Raw genomic sequence first — 20,326 nt, 5'->3', positions numbered from 1 at the left:
ATTGTATTTTCAAAGATTGTTGCAACAATATTTCTTAAGCCATAGGCTCTTCTACAATGGGATTTTGTCACTCTTTCCTTCGGGAATGAAGCCTAATTACCCAACCCTCAAAGATGCAGGGGCCTGTGACTGCTCTGACCTGTGACAAATGTGGGAAGTGCTACTATGTGACTTCTGAAGCTGGTCAAAAAAGGCCTACAAAGTCCACTTAGTGTTCCTAGGACATGTGTTCTGGAAAAGTTTGGGGTAGAACCCTGAGAAACAACTTGCTGTGGTTGAAAGAGCATGAACTTAGGCAGAATTATACTGGCCTGGTTAACATTTACCTGGTGATTTGAACTCTCAAGATATCCTTTTGTATAACAGAGCATTTTAAGACTTACTAACCAGGCACCACCACCAACTTCAGGAGACTATGTAATATAACCATACAATCAATCGCATATACACATGAGCACACAAGCAAAACCAAGTATATATGCAGTCTGAAGAGAAATGCAGAGAACACCGAGGTTGGGGGAAAGGAGAAAAAAAAATCCACTTGTTACTTTACACAGGTCTATGCAGTTTTTTTTTTCTTCAATTTTGTACAGTGAGTGTAATTACTTCATGTTTAAATACATTAAGTTATTGATCTAAAAAAATTATCACACTGATTGTGGAAACATATTCCCCAAATTTAAAAGTGCAAAGAAATCATCCAAATTGTACCACCTGAGGATAAAGAATGCTAGTAATTTCGTGATCTTTCTTTCCATATTTTGCATTTACCAGGCTCCTCTCAAGCACATGCTTTCAATTTTTTCCAAAATAATTTTTTCATACAATATCACCAAAAAAAAAAAAAAGATGTCAATAAGTAGAATAATTTTGAGGATATTTTTCTAATCCTAAATTCCCCACACTGTTCAAAATCTCTTTATACAATATACAATAATAAAAGAGAAGAGGCTGGCATGGTGCAGAGTTACAACCCAGGTCAGTGAATTACTATAGATGAGTAGTCTGTGTTCTACAGAATGCTTTGCACATACCACATTCTCAATAGTTACTTGTGGAGGCAATGAATGTAGAAAGCACTGAACAAAATTAATTCTGACATTGAAAAAAACTACATATTCCACTTTACATATTAGGGTAAGTATTCTAAATTCACCCTGACATGTGAGCTTTGTTTCTGCTTCTGATATGAATCAAATGAATTAAATGCAAATGTATCAAATAAGCTTCAGTCACTTGATACACATTAAGAAAATTCAAAACCTCACACACTTGAGGTTAGAAATGAAACAGGAGCTTACCTGAGTAACCAAAAGATATGCTTGACATTGGGCTAAGATAGATTCCACTCCCATACATTGCACCGTGGAGCTAAAAGGGGAAGAGAGGGAACAGAAAGTGGACAGTCAATGGTTTCAAAGGGGAATATTTTACAAAAGAAAGGAATCAGTCTCATGTTGGGAGGATTAACTCTCAGAAAACAATAAAGCTCTTTCCTAAGATCTACTGTGAAAACAGTACTACTAATATCCTTGTCTTCAACATTCAGTGAGTTGATAGATGAAAAGTGATAGCCAGAGAAAAATCCTTGGTAAAGGTTTTCCACCAGACCCAGGACAAATACAGCTAGTATTATCAAATACTAGCATAGATTTTTATGTTAATGACTCCAAAATAACAAAAACAAAACAGGTTGAATATACACAACAGAGTTTTGATTAGGACACACATGCTAGTACATCAACAAAGTAGCCTATTCAGAGTTTCACTGTACAACACTGTCTTCCCATTCTTATCTCCTCTAAACTTTTAGGTTAACAGTTTCATTAGCGGAAACTCTTCGACTGATCTAAGAAACTACTCAGAACATTTTAAACTCTCTCTCATCACTTCCACGTTTAGGGCCCCTGGACCTTATTTAGCATGGACTGAATACTAATTCAGTAAGTGTGTGTTTATGGACATTTACATTTAACTGTATCATCTTAACTGTCATTGGTGTGTGGGATCCAGCACAGGCGACGGGATTAAGCATCTCATTACCATCATCAGATGAAAATCAGCTGAATGAGAGTGAAGTGGGGTGTTGAAGGTGACGGGCGTGAATAAAGATGAGCACTATATCCACGATACCCCATGAGGGATACCCCATGAGGGATATCCATGATATCCCGCTGACTCCCAGCACTGCCCCGGAGACCATGAAGCAGGCAGCAGATGGCTCTTTGGTGTCCAATCTCCCTCTTGCTGATTCTTAGCCCTACCTTATCTCCTCTTAAAGTACCCCACTCTGGGGCAGTGCTCAAGAAATCTGCGTTGAATTAGCAGACAGAATGTTTGCACGGTTTTACTTTCTGCGTGATAATTTTCTTCTACTGAAATTCAAACTTATTTTATTGTTTTCTCATAGGGAATTCAATTTCTTTTCCTCTTCATCCCCGATGGTGTGTTGGTCAATTCTGCTTCAGTTATTTTATGAACATTACTTCTGCCTTTTAGAAATTCTATGTAATTTTTAAAGCCCACTGGCTTCCCCTTTCTCACGTAATAAAAAAGCACCAGGATTGCTTACTGAACTCTAACACTAAAGAATATATGGTCTTGTTAAAGCATTCAGAAAATTTACCTGCAATCTAGTATTAGAAGCAACAACCAGACCATTCCTCAGGATAGAGTGCCAATTTTCAATGTGTGAGCCACTAAAACACAGAGGAGGGGAAGGACAAAATAAAATCGAACATTAATAATCTTCGAAAGTGGCCACAATATGATCAGTCATGTACCTTCTCGAAATCTTGAATTTCCAAGTCAAGTATCAGGCAGTGGACTACTCAGGGCTAACAGCCAAGTACTAAAAGAATGTTTTCCTCCCCATACATTTCTGGAAGACTGGGGTAGAGACATACCCCTATCAACAGGAAGCCATACTCACTGAAAAGCAAAGGTGCTTCCAAAGAGTTTTTTAGCAGCTCTAAAATTAGATTCTTTGGCTGGTGGACTGCTGAGAAGAAGGAATTGATGTGGAGTATGCATAAACTTCAGTTGCTGCCATTTAAAATAATGACAAATGAAAATATGTCAAAATTAACATATAACCAGACTGATGACAATTTCAAATTTTACTGGTTTAAGAATTAATTGAGATTCAAGCCATACTACCTTACATTAACAGGACCATTCATTAAAAAAAAAAAAAAAAAAAAAAAAAACCCTGCTAAAATGATCTATCATATGGAGTTGCTGATATGAAGGGTAATTTTTTAGGCTAATGGAAAAGGAACAGGACACAGACAATCCAAAGTCATTTATATTTATCTTTGGAATACACTCTGTAATCATGTCCAAGCAGATCTGCCTTCCTAATTATGTTTCTTTTTAAGACTTTTATTATTGAATTCCCTAAGTATACACTAGCTATTCAACTGGGGAAATATCTGAGTTGGCTAAGCAGAAAAGAAAAGTTAGTTCAAGATTTTAAAATTGCAAAAACTATCAACATCATGCTTTATTTGCATACATTTATAAAACTGTAAATAGCCTACATTCACTACATTCACTCATAGTTCCCCCTTTGTTCATGGAAAGAAATTAAAACAGAATCTTTTGAATTAGTGGCTTGACAAAATTTTCTAATTGCTGCCCTTTCACATAGGAAAATACTTATATAGGAGTACAATATAAAGGAAATCTTGCAGCTTAGAGATTCACAGACAAGCAAGCTGAGATTTTGGATACGGCTCTTCTTTGGTTTCGATCATAACTGAAATCAGAGCCAATTAGCTTTTTCCTTTATTTTCTAAGTGTATTAAGCCGATAAGGCAGTATCTTCTCCTCTATGGAAAAGAGGGGCTGTGCCGACAAGAAACTGACAATGATAAAAAGCACATTACCTTTTTTCTGGTCAAACTCCTGATTCTTCCTATCACTGGTGGAATATCTACCCAACAATTTCATACTGACCCTTTTACTTACTTAAAAGTTCAGGGCAGCAGCCTGAATGTGAATTTGATTTCTTGGGAAAACTTGGAGCTGGTGCACATATGGTAATTTCAAACTGAAGAATTAGGCCTAACCTGGGATTACTTCAATTTCCTGGAGAGGCTGCCTAAAAAATCACAGGGGTCACTTCTCCCAACCAGTCAGGACTCTTCCCATTTCTGTATGTATATGTTAAAAAAAAAACTTACCCTGTTAACTGGCAGTTTCACAATATGTGACCTATTACTTGAAATAACCCTGAAATTAATTAAAATAGTCCATCAGTCACAAATATATGCCAAATATATTTAATGTTTTTTTTCCCTTAGTTGGCAAGTGATCGGAACTTACGTTTGCCGTTGACATTAACTAAATTGAGTAACCATTTTACTTAATTACATCCCTTTGCTTTGGTTCCTGAAATAATTTAAAGAGCTTATGTAACAAAGAAGATAATAATCTGAGAATGAAGAAGTAGTCCCTTAAAACCTAACAGATAATGATTTTTAATCATTAGGACTTCAGATATTGACAAATGAACATTTCTAAACATACTTTCAAAGGATGATTGTCGAGGTGCAAAGCTTAGATACATCAGCTTCCTTGGCTCTTCCCTACCCTGCTCTCATTAAGAACGAGTTCCTGTGAAGATCTTTTTCTTTCTTTATATATTTGAAGATCTTTGTGCTGATATATATGGTGATATATACACAAACTGTTATTCACCATATTTAGACACTGAGGTTGAAAAAAATTACATTGTTATCTGAAAGAATTAGTTATTTTTATGTTTTTCAGAACAGAAAATAATAACTAGGGAAAACTCTAACAAAACAGTTTTGTAGATTTTCTTCTCCTTGAAAAAGTGACTAACAAGCTGAAGGAAATGATCACAAATAATTAAAGTTAACAATGAGGCTGACTACAGGGGCAGGAAAAAAAAGAGATTAGATATTTGAGATTTTTACTTTCATTCTGAATATGATTTCATGTGAGAATGTAAAAACTTACAATGAAAACTCTGTTATTCTACTCAAACAGAATTTTAATAATAGATCATTATGGACACAAAAAAGGAAGACTTCCAAATCTAATTTTTTAAAGTTTTATTAGACTAAATGTTTATTGTAAAATCCTAAGTGAAAGTTAAGTAACCAGAATCATTCTTTCTCCTTTGCCCATCTTTCCATAATTTTTAAAAACTTCCTGGTTGTAGCATACAATAAATCTCATTCAGAACCATCACTTATAATCTTTACACTTGAATAAATGTATAATCTTGGTGAATTTCACAGTCTTTAAGTTTTCAGTGATTTCAAAGACGTATGTGCATAAAACCCTCAGAGGTAAGGGGAGTAGGTACTATTGTTTTCACTTTGCAAGTTAGAAACCAGAGGGCAAAGGCTTTGAAGCAGGTGTGGTAGGAGAGGCCTTCTCAACCCGCTCTCCTATTCTCAACTAGCCTTTCTAGGATCCATGCTGGACTAGGCCCCTCACCAGGCTCACTCCGAACACTTCTGCAGTCGTCAAACAAAGATTTCATCAAATTTATACTGTTCTTGTTAAGGAAGTGAACCATACACAACATACATTTTAGAAAGATTTTTCAATAAGTGTTTGAAACTGAGTTTTGTTGCTGAGTCCTCAGTTAACTTGAAAATTAAATGAACCAAAACGGCTTCACCATATAATCCGGCTAATCACATTTTTTTTTTTAAATGATAGACAAACGGCTGTCAAATACATTGTTTATCTGCGTAGCGCATAGGACAGCATTTTCTTCCCCTTGTGATATACAAGTTTTAATTAAAGTGTGAGTCATTACGGACTCTGTAAAATCACCAGGCCTCATAGGCTTGTAGAACTGTAGCATTGCAGGTCTTGTAAAATAGGCCTTTTTTTTTCCCCTTAAAGCAGGCAGTAGAAAATGATGCTGTTTTCGTTAAGAGGAAAACTAAAATTTTATACCATTGCAGTAGGGGATGAGCAAGGGGGTCTTGTTTATCCATCTGCTTCTTGATTTCCAGATATGGTGCCTGGAAAAAAAGTCATTATACTTCTTGATTTTTCTTAAAAATTCCTTTTCTTCCTTTCTCATTTTTTCCTTTATGCAAAAGGAATATCAGGTTGAAGAGGTATGTCTAATCTAGTTAAAGCCAGAAGCTTTGTGGCTGTGACTACCCTCATGTTCTCCCCTAACGCCCCCCCCCCAAGGTGATGTGAACTGAACTTCATGTGGCACAATGGACTTGCCCAGACATGTAGCTCCAAGAGGCTTAATCAAGCTTTCATCTGGATCCCACGCCCTAGGCCAAGTCTAAAGGTGATCCCAGCCCCCCAGCTGAGTTTCTGCTCCAGCAAAAGCGATGCTGCCCAACAACAAAAGTTACCTCCCTTGTACCCACCCACACCGCTAACCTTCCTAATTCTCTACTCATCCCTCTTCTGTAATTTTCTGCTTCCCCATTCCCCTTATTTTTACTTCTCTGGAGCCCCCTTCTGTTCCGTCTCTGCTCTCCCTTTAAAAACCTCCATCACTTTTGTCTTCCTTGGAGGTGACCTCACTCACTCTCCCCCAGGGCAGTCCTTCAATTAAATCTCTCCCCCCACCTTCAGCAAGTGTTAGGTGCGGTCTCTTTCTGATGATGAGGGTTTTTAACTTTGAACTAGCATTAAAGCAAAACTTGTGAGAGCTACTACTCCAGCTCATATCTGAAGGTACTGACTTAGGTGCAGAGCTTTACATGAGAAAACTAGATGAAATTTACATAAGAAGAGTCCCCCCTCTTTTTTTTTTCAAAGTATTTAGTGGAATTTACCCAGACAATTTACTTTTTCATAAAACAAAAGGCGATCTGTCTGTGACAATTTACCACTACCACAGGGCAGTACCTTCTAGAAAATAGGACAGTATAATGTTATATTTACTTGGAGAGGTATAAAGGATTTGATGCAATAGAACCTGACAGCATCCCTATGGAGTGCAGACTGGAAGGAGGTGCAGTGTTACTATTTACCACCTTGATAGTGAAGAAGCTAAGTATCAAGCAATTAAGCAACTTGCCCAAGGTCACAGACCGCATCACTGATGAGCAAATTATACAACACCCGCCGCCTCTGACTTCCTAGGTTGACACTCAACTGTCTGCACTGCCTTCTATTAAAATAGCTTACACATGACCCAGAATAAAGGAAGAAAATTTTGGCAGAGAGCTGATCCCAGAGTCAGAATTTCGTAGCTATTTTTATCCGAGAATGATCTGGGTCTAGGGTATAGTATAATAAACACCCTAGTACCACCGAAGTCTTTGGTGACTAAAAAATGTTTATTTAACTTTGTACAAGCCAATAGGTTCGTTTTCCCCCTTAAGTGGAAATGTATTTCATTGTTTTCTCTTCCTTATACAAATAATAATATTTGTTTGAGAAGGAATTCAGGTAATACAGAAAAGTATGGGCATAGAAAAACAACGAGCCAGGATGATGGTTTTTAAGCAAATGATCTAACTTGTAAATTAAGGATCTCTTTGTTTACCATTGTCTGACACACACTATTTGTTGGACAAACGGATGAATATTTGACCACCTGAATAAATAACTATCCAAAGACTCAAAACTCAAATTTGGAAATGTAAAAACGTACTCTGGGAGCACATTTCAAATACAGCAGTGGCGATGGCGGAGGTAAAGGGAGGAGTGGCAGTGAAGCTTTGCAGGCCTCAAGACTGAAGGAGTCCAATACTCTCTCCCCAAAGACAGAAATGACCCAGGGTAATAGGATAAGCCTCCAGGGTCTGTAGCGTAGTGCAAGCCTTGGAACCCCCATATGCAAACCAAATCCATAATGTGTGTTGTTGTCAATTACAGATTATTAATTTCTATTTATCATTGATGAGTTTTTAGTCTCTCTCCAAATTTTTGGCAGTGGAAAAGCCTCAGAAATTCAATAGCATGTGCTTTTCGAAGAGCTGGACTACAGCCCAGTGGTATGTTAGACTTTCATAATAAACTGCCATCCATGCTCAGCAAACATCACCAAGCCTCCCCAAATGGCTAAAAATATAAACTCATACTCTCGGGGAGGCTTGTGTCCTCCAAAGTTGTTTTGAGATTCTATGTTCTATTTAAAATATTTATGCACAATTTACATTTGATAGAATATCTGTTTTTATTTTGACATTAAAATAATGTGTTAAAAGTACTACCATTAATTAAAATGAGCAGTCTAGGAAGATGGTACCAGATTTAACCCTTGCTTTAAGATAGTCCAACATACCTCCATATACTCCAACTGTCGCAGAGAACATTAGGAATATAATCATGCAATTACCCTCCAAAAGTCACAGTGGTAGCCCACCAATACAACGATGTAATTTAATTAAAACCTCCTAGTACGACACACTTTTAATTTTTAAAGTTTTTAAATTATACTCCCATCTAATAGAAAAATCTACATTTCACTACACAGCCAGTACCCTCAGACATTTTTAAAATATGATTTTACTCAAGCAAAACTAACCTGTACAAAACCACAAGATGATACACTTACTTGTGTCATTTCTCTAATGGAAGTTATGCTATCCAGTGCTTTCATTACTCGATCATAGTTCTTCTTCTGTTTGAGTGGGAAAAAAAAAAGTATTCACTATAAGCCTTTGCAAGTCTACATGTTACTAGAGAAACACATTATTTCTGTACGTGGATTTTCCTTCAGAGTTGATTTGAAAGACTGTGCTGTGCACAAAAAAGGAAAGGCTTTAATAAGATGATTCTAGGATGTAGGATACATAACTGAGATAGAAGGAAGAAAGAAGAACATCGCAATCCCAATCCTAATATAAATACATAAAATCATGTTTAGCCTACAGGGGGAAAACTACAAATATAAACAAGATATTGGGCTCTTGATTCTTTGTCTCACCAAAAAAATTAAGCCATGATGAATAAAGTAAGAACAGAATCCTTCTAAAATATAAAAATCCACTTTAAGTCTCATAATATCATTTTGTTTTTATTTTCTTTTGATTGAAAGATTGTTACCAAAAGAATATGACTAATAAGTGTATAAATGACACCACACACTTAACTGATAATTCATCTTTAAGTATACTCTAACTCTGTGTACTCCTGCCACTTATGACAGAAGGAAAGCTTTTCCAAAGACATTTTATATAGCCATTGTTTCCACAGAATGATTTCAAGATGGGTAGTAATAGAAACTAAGGCAATTTTAGCTTTCATGTAATTTGAGAATTTTGCTATTTCAGAAGGATTCTGCCTCATCTCCACGAATGTTTATAAAATTGTTTTCTCAAGAAATGCCAGTTGATCAACAACATGGACTAAACTTTCACTAACCTTCAGGTAACTGGGGAGGAAGGGGAGTGGGGAGAAGGCAAGGGATGATTAAGTAAAAATACAAAAGAAAGCAAAAATCGGTCCTTTTACCTACAACCCTTAAAAATTACAGTGAGGTTACATTAAGCTAGACTCTCAAAAATATTTAATGAGGTTATTACTGCTATTTTCCTTCCTTTCACGCAGATGGGATGTGTAAAGATTGTAATTTGAGAGGAAGAAATGGGTGTAGCTTCATAAAGATGAAGTTCTGAAAGTGATTTTAAAAGATGAAAGGACAAGGGAAGTAACAGGATATGGGAAAGACTGGAGGCAGTTAATCAAGTTTGTGGGAAAGGAACTGTATTTACTAAATGGATAGGGTCCACAGCGGGTTAAGGGTAGGCCTGATGAGGGAGGGGGTTAGACAGAAAGGGGGAAACTAGCAGGACTAAAACCTCAGCTGCTGTTACAGGGGCCAGGATGGGTATATGAGAAGCACTACTCACCCTGGGGTTGAAGGCCAGCATCTGAGGATCGTTAGGATCCACCACAGAAGGATATGGCTCGAAAATGACAACTTTTCTAGGAGATTCCAACGCAGACCTACACATGGATACCAGCAGATCTACCACCTTGAAACACACACATGAGACAGTTAGCATCTTTCGAGATTCAGCTCGTGCTTTGCCATTTCTTCTGCCTGTCATGGTCACCTAAGTCTCAAAACTGCTATCAACTTCTCAGATCTGTAATTTACAGCTTCAGACCACAGTTGACCAAACTTGACCATTAACTTGAAATAACTAACATGTATTACTTCCAGTTATGTCTTCGGATCTCTTTGTCATGAACTCCTACTGTCCTCTCACACTGCTCTAGGCTCTATAGCAGACATGCACAAGAAAGACAGGTCCTCTCTCTCAATGGATTTACATTCTAATGGAGAAGATGCATAACAAAATAATCAGTTAAGCATATGCTCAAATACATTTCTGGTAGTGCTGAATACTGTGAAAATTAAGCAGGCAGTAGAGACTAAGGCAATAGGGGGTTTCAGAGTGCCTAGGAAGGTGGTGATATTTCAACAGAGTCCAGAGTGAAGACAGAAAGGGAGATAGAGCTCTGGGAGAAACTATTCCAGGTGATGGAAAGCAAATTCAGGAAATGAGTCTGATGCACTCCAAGAACAGTACAACTCCTGACATCACCTTACTTCTTCCTGCTCTCTGCCTCAGAGACCTTCTCTGCCATCCATGAACTTTGGTACTCTAAATAAGATGGTTTTATTCCTGTGTTCTTCTGTGACCTCTTAACACAATTTACTAAGAGGCAGTGCCATTTAACAGGAGTAGAGCCCCCTCTCCATTTCCCAAAATCTGCTCTGGCAAGTCAACTGAGAAAACAGACACTGTCTAAATGGAGAGAGGGCACCTGGACAGAAACATCAACAGTGTGAAGATAGAAGACATCATAAAGAAAGGAAAATATTTCTAGAAAGTTTTTAGAGAGGCATTTAAAAAGAGTAGAGTAAGAGTAAAATAATTTTTGATTCTTGTGGTTCATGGGAGGGGCACTGTGACCTAATGGCTGTAGGGCTCACTATGTTGTATATATACTCACAAAACACATCTACCCAATCACAGCATCCAAAATTTCCAGTGACCTAAAATAATCAGCAAAACTCAAGCCATCGGGTATATGATCTATAAGGAACCCTTCCCAAGTACACAGACATACACCCCACAAGACTCACTCAGAAAATGGTAGAACTGAAAGAGCCAATATGTTTCCAACACATTATTCCACTTATATGTGTGTGTCTGTATATATCCGGTTTCAGCAATAGATATAATAAAGACATAATAAAATCCTTTTTGTCTTCTGAATCCACACTCACAGTCCCTCTACTCCAGAGAGATGCATTTAAACCTAGACACAAATTGTTTTTGGCATTATCTGGTCTCTCAATAAAGAAAGATCCAAATAAAAACATCTGAAAAAGAATAATCAGTAAAATAAAATAGCCCTTTCTGACATACTGGCAGTTGGGAGGGAATTGGTACTATCCTATAAAAATTTTTAAGAATTACAAGTCACGGTATGCAACTACAGTGTTAAAAAAGTGCATGCCCTTTGCTTTAATAAAGGGTCAAATTACCTTTCACAAGGGTACTAAAACCACCCAATGGAAAAGAACAGTTTTTCTACAAATGGGTGGCAAAACTAGATATCAATATGAAAAAAAAAATGAAGTTTTATCTTACACCATACACAAAAATTAACTCCAAATGCAATAAAGACCTAAACATAAGACCTTAAACTATAAAACTCCTACAAGAAAACACGAGGAAAAACTTCATGACATTGGACTTGGCAATGATTTCTTGGCTTGACACCAAAGCACAAACAATAAAAGCTAAAATAGACAAATGGGACTACCTCAAACTTAAAACTTTGGTGCATCAAAGGACATAATCAACAGAGTGAAATGGCATGGGATGGGAGAAAATATCTGTGAATCAGATATCTGAAAGGGGGTTAATATCCAGAATATATAAAGAGTTCCTACAACTCAAGAAGAAATCAAATAATTTGATTTAAAAATGGCAAAAAACTCAGATAGACAATTCATTAAAGAAGACATCTAGATAGCCAACAGCACATGAGAAGATGCTCAACATTATTAAACATCAGAGAAATCAAAATCAAAACCATAAAGAGATATCACCTCATAACCATTAGGATGGCTACTATCAAAAACCAAAAACCAAAACCCAAAACCAGAAAAAACAAGTGCTGAACACATGAAGAAATTGGAGAATTTGTGCACTGCTGATGGCATTATAAATTGCAGCAGCTGCTATAAAAACAGTACAGAAGCCCCTCAAGAAGTTAATAATAGAATTTCCATATGATCCTGCTAGAAGTGACAATCCCACTTTTGGATATATAACCAAAATAATTCAAAGAAGGATGTTAAAGACCTATTTGCATACCCATGTTCACAGCAGCATTATTCACAATAGCCAAGAGATGGAGGCAAACAAAATGTCCACTGACAGTTGAATGGGTAAAGAAAATGTGGCATATATATACAGGAAAAATTATTCAGCCTGAAAAAGGAAAATTCTGTTATAGGCTACAATATCAATGAACCTTGAGGACATTATGCTAAGTGAAATAAAACAGTATAAAATAAACCACAAAAAGACAAACAATGTCAGATTTCACTTATGAAGTATATTTAAAGTAGTCAAATTCATAGAAAAAAAAAGTAGAATGGTGATTACCAGGCAGGAGGAAGGGGGCTATATAAGGAGTTGTTTAATGGGTACAGAGTTCTAGTTCTGCAGGATAAAAAAGTCATGGAAATCTGTTTCATGACAAGTTGAAGACACTTAACTGCTAAACTGTATGCTTAAAAAATGGTTAAGATAGTCAATTTTAGGTTACGGGTTTTTTTTTTTTTTAAATCACAAGAGTAATGATACAAACAGACAGAACAGTAATAACCTGAGCAATGTATACCTTTCAATCAAATATTAAACACCCTGTCCCAGAAGCATCAAACTACCAAAAATTATATGAATTCTTCTGCTAATAATTTCACCGTTGGGAGTCCTTAATGAAATAGTGGATATAGGAGGTAGGAAATTTAATCAGAATATTCCTGCTCATATATGTTCTAAGACAACTTGAAAGAAACAGCGTAATTACCATAGCAGAATCTCATGCTGTCCACCAAAGCCTTCTGCTCCTTGTTTCCTAGGTATAGAGCTCTTGACAGGAGGCAGCTGCTTGGCATGTGACATTTCCACCCCTTTTGTCTACGTAAAGCTACGTGACTAGTTTTAAGCAATGGAATTGGATAGACAGTGGAGAAGGGTGGAACGAGTGCACCTTCTCCATGTGTATCTCTGCCTCTACTGTATGCCATATACTTAAAGACAGCAGAGCCACACAAAGGAAACGGTTCAGTTAACTCAATCATCACGCAGAAAGCTGCCCAACAAGCATTCTAACTGGATAGTTGTGGGAGGAAGAAATAAAAAAGTCTATCATTAAGCCACTATAATTTTATGCTTTATCTGTTACAAAAGTTAGCAGTTAGAATTTTTGAACAAGAAAAGGTCTGTATTACACTGTTTGGATTTATATTCATTTGCATGTTAATTTTTCCATGGAGTAAAATGTCTACTTTAAAAAATGAAACGTAACAAACGACTGTAATTTCTTTATTCCGAATCATGTATTTCCCCTCTTCCAGCATTTAAAATGATTTTTTGTTTTTATGTAGGCACCCACGCCCAGAATAGAGCCCAACATGGGGCTTGAACTCAGGACCCTGAGATCAAGACCTAAGCTACAATCAGGAGCTGGATGCTTAACTGAATTAGCCACCCAAGTGCCCCAAAATTTGAAAGATTCTTAATGGGCTCCTAGCACATAATGGTGAGTGCTACAGACAGCAAGTTACAGACCTCTTTCTTCTTACACTGAATAATATAATTGAAGGGACAATCCAGACGCTAAGATACTTAGGATAGAGAAATACAGAATTCAAACAATGGGAATTAGGCCATCTGATGAGTGACAAAAGTTCTGTGGGTTTACAGAATCACATGCTTTCAAAGGCCATTGTATACAACCCATCTGATAGAGCAAGACTCTCCACCCTTCCCTGCAGGTAAGGAAGACCTTAGAGCACTTGTAGATGAGAAAGTTCAAGTCCAGATAAGTAAGAAAGGAGTAGCCTACAGATACATAATGTATTCTGGAAAAGAAGTGAATTTAAAATCGAAGATCAATGGCTTTCAAACATTTCAATATTGATTCCTTTTTTTAAAAAAAAAAATAAAATAAAATCTTGTAAGAAAGCTGAACATAAAGAAATAAAATGGAGCTGTTTTTGGTTGAAACAGTATATGGGGGCCTGGAATCCTGGCTGCTTAGACACTCTCATTCCAGTCCAGCCTCCTGCCATGTCCCTCTAAGGGATGTTCTTGCAAACTCAAGAGAACCACTGAAAATACAGGAGTCAACTGATGCACTAGGACTACTGAGATATAGTTTCTTTCTTTCTAGAACGGGAATCAGGGGGTGCCTGGATGGCTCAGCGGGTTAAAGCCTCTGCCTTCAGCTCAGGTGACGATCCCAGGGTCCTGGGATTGAGCCCCGCACCAGACTCTCTGCTCACTGGGGAGTCTGCTTTCTCTTCTCTCTCTCTCTGTCTGCCTCTCTGCCTACTTGCGATCTCTGTCAAATAAAAATCTTTTAAAAAATTTTTTTAAAGAAAGAGAATCAGTTTCTACGTAATCTTTAGAATTACAACCAGAATATTGTGTACTTGCTTTCAAGTAGTAAAAAAAATTCCACTTCAGAGTAGAATCACGAAATTGATATGATCGAGTAATTGTATTTTGTAACTATCATTACAAAATCCAAAATGAAGTTCTCTTTAACAACCATAATTTTTTGAGGTAGCTAGAAAAGAGGGGGGAAAAAAGCACCTAATAGTCTATCAACCTAGCCTATGGTGGCATGATGCTAATTTTCCTTCTAATTAATTATTTCTTAGTTCCAGGTTCTGATTCCTTCCCTTCTCACATCGTCTGAGGGACAATTTACACTAAAATGCACAAATGTTAACTTTACCACTTGAAGAATTTTATATACATAAATATATGTTTATATGCAAATATGTGAAATATATAAAATATTTAAAATACATATTTTATATATTATACATATATACCCACATACCTATTCATGTATGTACATGTATGTATATTCATAAGCACACACACACACAGCTGTGTGAAGCTTAATCATCTTTATATACCTGTATTTTAGTATTTGTGCTACCAAAGTGAGCATTTCAGCTATCTATAAACAGCATAGATTAAAGTATCTCTTTTTTTTTCTTTTTGAGCAATATTAGTTCCAAATGATGAGAAAAACTTTCACATTAAAAAAAAAAAAATGAGGGGCGCCTGGGTGGCTCAGTGGGTTAAGCCTCTGCCTTCGGCTCAGGTCATGATCTCAGGGTCCTGGGATCGAGCCCCGCATCGGGCCCTCTGCTCAGCGGTGAGCCTGCTTCCCCCCTCTCTTTCTGCCTGCCTCTCTGCCTACTTGTGATCTCTGTCTGTCAAATAAATAAAATCTTTTAAAAAAAAAAGAAATAAAAAAAAAGAAAAAGGACCCACCAATGGTCAGACACATTGGAGAAATCCTCTAAGTACTGGCTACTTATTTTCTTAGTTTCAGGGATTCTGAGAGTCTTTAATATGCAAATATGAGCATGTTGGCTGTAGAAGTGATATCGAGCCATATTTTTGAAATTTAATCATGGGACCTTCTTATCCACATTACATACGATCAATGCCATACTGTTGGCATTCTTGTTCATTTATAATTCATTATATCACAATTGTTTTCCTTAATAGTTCAAGTGGATGTACCTCCATTTAGTTAATGGGTGAAACAATTAGGTTAACAGGACGTGTGTAAATCTACAAGGCCTGTGCTATTCCATAGTAATTGCTTTACTTCCATCTGGACTAATGCCTGTTAATAGTAGGTATTTGATACCTGTTGAATGAATGTCTGTTATATGATCATTTTCCCCCACCCATCTTGCAAATTTTGTAAGTGACAGATTGGTAATTCTCTTCACATTTAGCTTCTTGCTGATTTCAGTAAAGCTGAATATTTTCTTACGTTTCTTTACTAACTATATTTGTGAATTGTGTGTTCATTTCCTCTATTAATCTGTTATGGTCTTCATGTTTCTTTTTCCAAGTTTTATGTGCTTTCATACAATTATGTTGAGGCAAGACAAATTTTCTCAAAGGTAGCTCTTATTGTTCACTATTTTTTCAAGTAAAAAACAAAGTATGGATGGACTCAAATCTGTAGGTATTCTTTACGATTTCTTGATGCTGCATAAATGCACAAACCTGAGGCACTATCCACATTGTGCATGCTTAGTATTACTCTCTTCTAGTTTGTATGTAGTATTTTTAAACAAAACTCTTCTTTCAGCTATTAGGAATTTGTTTTTACAAATTTGTTTTTACAAACATGGGGGTTTTGTCCCCCATGTTAGAAGTCATTTGTTCCCACCTCACTTACTAAAACATTTTAATTTTAGTATTTGATGTGATACTTCCTTTAAAATACGGTAAGTATATTTATAACGATCTCTTTTGGAGATTATTTGCCATCCTATTCTTTCCAATACTACATTTTTTATAAAATAGAGAACTGCATGTTTCTGTATATGGTTGGTCTAGCCTCCCTTAATTAACACTCATTTTTTTAAAATTTTCTCTGATATTTTTCTATTAATCTATCTTATCTATATTATCTGTAAATCTATTTTCATAGGTTTATGAGGAACTTAGCCTGCATAAATAAATTTTTAAAAATCAATTGAAATTTTGTTGGAATTCATGATTCATCAAGTAAATTCTGGCATCTTCAGAATTTATTTTTTTTCCTTCCAGAAACATGGAATGCTTCTTACTCCCAAGTTGTTTCATTTGTTTTTATAATTTTCTTCCTATGTCATACACACTGCTATTGTAAAATTGGATGCTTTTTCTTATATGTTCTGCCCTTTATCTTTTCACCTACGTTTTAAAAATAAATTGGCTTCCATTTTATGGCACTATAACTTTACAAATAAATTTTACATAATGCATGTGGCAAGGGTTTCAATATTTCAACTTTGCCATGACAGAATCATAGTTATTTTTCAAACACAAGAAAGTTAGCTTATTTCTTCCCTCTGCAATTGCCAAATGACAAAACACTCACTAGATACAGATAGCAAGATTCAGTTTCTAGTTAAAAAAAAAAAAAAAAAAAAATCAAATGCCAGTCTTTTTAATCTACCATGAAAGTATCAAAAATGTATCCAAAAGAAGAAAGAAGAGCACACTGAAGGTAACTAGTGGATCAGAATAAAGTTTTCAGATCAAAATCAGGACTAATTAGCACTGTGTGTTCCTACCTGAGCTCCTGTAGCTATTTCATCAGCAGCTTCATTCATTACTCCCAGGGTTTGAAAAGCAAACACACACAGTTCTCGCTCACACACAGTGGGCTACAAAAGAAAGGGCAATGAGTTACAATACTGTTTTTTTCCGTTTCCCAGCTCTTAAGGTAATTTTATGACATTCCATTAAGTATTTAAAAAAAATGCAAAGTTTCAGAGTATTAAAAGGAAAGGAATCACAGGACCTTAATTAACGAAAGTTAAATTCCTAAATTTGGGTAACAATTGGTAAATAATCATCTAGTGATATGGAGTAATAAATATAAGAAATCCATTTCAAATAGTTGTAGGCACTTGCACGTAGAATCTTTTAGCAACAGATGGAAAAATCATCTCTTCTACTTCATTCATTTTTGTACCTGAGATGTATTAAAAAAAAGAAAAGGAAAAAGCAGACACCTAAGCTGGTGGTAAGCTAAAAAAAAAGTTAAACCTAACAGCTGTGTAAAACAAATATACAAAGAAGATTCCACTCTTTCCTAGGTAATTTTCTTTGGAAGAAATAAGCATGACTCTGCTTACTTGCTACCCAGTTCTTGAAATATTGGTTTTGTTGCAAAGACTTTTGACTCAATAACCTCCTGAAGTCGACAGCACTGAAATATACACTCTGCAATTGCTTTGGAAGACTTCTCATCTTTCAAATCTAATATAGTGTCGTCTGTTTGATTTATCTTATCTCCAGAGTTACATTGCATTAGGTAGCTGATGAAGCCTAACACGATACAATCCATGGTGCCACTGCCTAGCAGACAAAAGGCTTTTGTTAGTGCCACTGCTCCTCTGCTCACTCATTTCTGAGAACGACTTGGTCGAGCGCTTAACCAGTTGGAAGTACAGTCCTTTTCGGTCCATCTTTTATGTTTGGAATAGGCCCATATGGTGGCTTTGTTGACATAAGCATGACCAATCACAAACACTTCTGGTTGATGTTCCCCAAAGAGAATTTTAGAAAAAAAATCAATTGATACCTTTCTTTTATCCACTTTAAAAGGGCAGTTTGATTACATTTCAGAAACATCAGGTAAAACTACCTATGAGAGGAAATTAACTGGAGAAAACTCTTCATCCAGACTCAAGCTATACAGAGAGTGCTATATATAGATGGCTCTACTTAGAGCAGACTGTTCAATTTCTGCGACTTATTTTTCCTTAAGTGTTTAACCTGTTTTTAATCTTCTATTTTTTGTGTGGGTTCATCTATGTGCATGTACGTTTCAACCTCAGTTTTCCCCAAGGACATTGGCTGTTAATCTTTTGTTTACTTTCTGGGAGCACAATATGGTCTGAAATAATAATAGCAATCATTCATTGTCCATTTACCATAGTGCCAAACATTATACTGGTGTATAGTGGACCTGTATACACAAAGAATCCGGGGAGAAGATAAACCATAGAAATCATGAAGGACCCTAGGAATTTATTCATGTACCAGCCACCCAACAATGTTCACTGAGCAAGTAAACGGGGACACAGAAACAAAAGGTTGTTTTTTTTTCAATACTACTCTTGTCTAATAACCATACATTTTTTTTAAATAAAATCCTTCAATCCCAAAGGAATAATAGGAAAAAAGCTTATTTAGTGCATACAAGTAATAGCTGGTTTCATTCTTTTCAACTGAACTTTGGCAATCAATTGCACTTACTTTGAGATCATCCAAATATATATGTATGTAGGTACCTATGAACATGGTATTCACAGATTCCAGGAAATGTTTTAAAAGGATAGAAACTATCTTTTTCAGTACCAAGTTGTTGCTTTAAACAACAGAAGTGGAAGTGAAATAAAATATCTCACACTCCACTAGACTGGATGGATAAAATATTGATTTTAATGTAGGAAAAATGTCTAAGACTGAAGAAAAATAGTGTAGTTATTCTTACAGATCTCTAACACACACTTTGTCACCAATCCTAGGTATTCATGTGTCACCCTGATTTTGTTTTAAATAATCTGTACCAATTTCGCCCTGACCTATTTTTTTTTTTTTAATCTTGGGTAACAAATGAGCAACATTTCAAAGCTTTCTTCTGTATTTCCATTTCATCTCCCTTCCAGACCTTATTATACTCAAGTCTCTGATCATATGAACTTGCCAACTGACTCATTGCTTTTTTTTTTTTTTAAAGGATCTTATTTATTCATTTGACACAGAGAGATACAGAAAGAGAGCATGAGCAGGGAGTGAGGCAGAGGGAGAGAGGAAGGACGTCTCCCCACTGAGCCAGGAGCCAAAGAGGGTCCCAGGACCTAGAGATCATGACCCGAGCTGAAGGGAGACGCTTAACCATCTGAGCCCTATTGGTGCCCCTGACGCTTTACTTTAAATTATAAACCTACATTCCTAATGATAAAGTTATGACTTGATTACTTTATGAACACTTCTTTCTTGTATCTTTTTGGTTGAAATGTATAAGGCTGACTTTTAGGAATATATGCTTCCTGCAACTGTTTGAAGAAGGAAGTCAGATACCCTATAAAACTTTGAGGGTAAGAAAGGGCAGTTTTTGCTACTGCACTAAAAAATTAGAGCTACACATTACATTCTTACAATTGTATCTTCCCTTTTTTAAAATAGCAAATGTAGAGGTAATATGGTGATTAATTTATGCTATATTAACACCAAACTAAGTAAATACTAGTGAATTTTTAAAATAACAATCTATTGCTCATTTAAAAATATATTTATTTGAGAGATCGAGAAATAGAGAGAGAGAATGTAAGAAGTGTGGGGAGGAGCAGAGGGAGAGGAAGAAGCAGACTCCCCACTGAGAAAGGAGCCCAATGCTCAAGCCAATGTGGGACTCAATCCCCGGAGATCAGGGCCTGAGCCAAAGGCAGACGCTTAACCCACCGAGCCACACAGGTGTCCCTCTATTGCTCATTTGTACTAGAAAGTTCAAGACAGTATCAGAGGTATAAATCAGTTACATTTTCAAATAA

The 20,326-nt window shown here is 36.3% G+C and overlaps 1 protein-coding gene across 6 annotated transcripts in view; it reads right to left on the bottom strand.

Annotated features, from left to right (window-relative positions):
- PARP8 (poly(ADP-ribose) polymerase family member 8) overlaps positions 1–20,326 on the bottom strand; it is a 178,323-nt gene that overhangs the window by 18,535 nt on the left and 139,462 nt on the right. For all 6 annotated transcript variants that reach the window (XM_045079542.1, XM_045079543.1, XM_004737907.2 and 3 more), the window contains 8 exons: positions 17,336–17,428; positions 9,825–9,950; positions 8,528–8,593; positions 5,947–6,014; positions 4,188–4,236; positions 2,933–3,045; positions 2,627–2,699; positions 1,302–1,371 (listed from right to left, as the gene is read on the bottom strand). In XM_045079542.1, the coding sequence (XP_044935477.1) occupies positions 1,302–1,371; positions 2,627–2,699; positions 2,933–3,045; positions 4,188–4,236; positions 5,947–6,014; positions 8,528–8,593; positions 9,825–9,950; positions 17,336–17,428 (658 nt within the window). The remainder of the gene's footprint in view (positions 1–1,301; positions 1,372–2,626; positions 2,700–2,932; positions 3,046–4,187; positions 4,237–5,946; positions 6,015–8,527; positions 8,594–9,824; positions 9,951–17,335; positions 17,429–20,326) is intronic.

Source organism: Mustela putorius, unplaced genomic scaffold (genome assembly GCF_011764305.1).
Source record: "Mustela putorius furo isolate JIRA1106 unplaced genomic scaffold, ASM1176430v1.1 tig00000407_pilon_pilon_pilon, whole genome shotgun sequence".
NCBI classification, from domain to species: Eukaryota; Metazoa; Chordata; class Mammalia; order Carnivora; family Mustelidae; genus Mustela; species Mustela putorius.
This window is presented reverse-complemented; position numbering and strand designations above follow the sequence as displayed.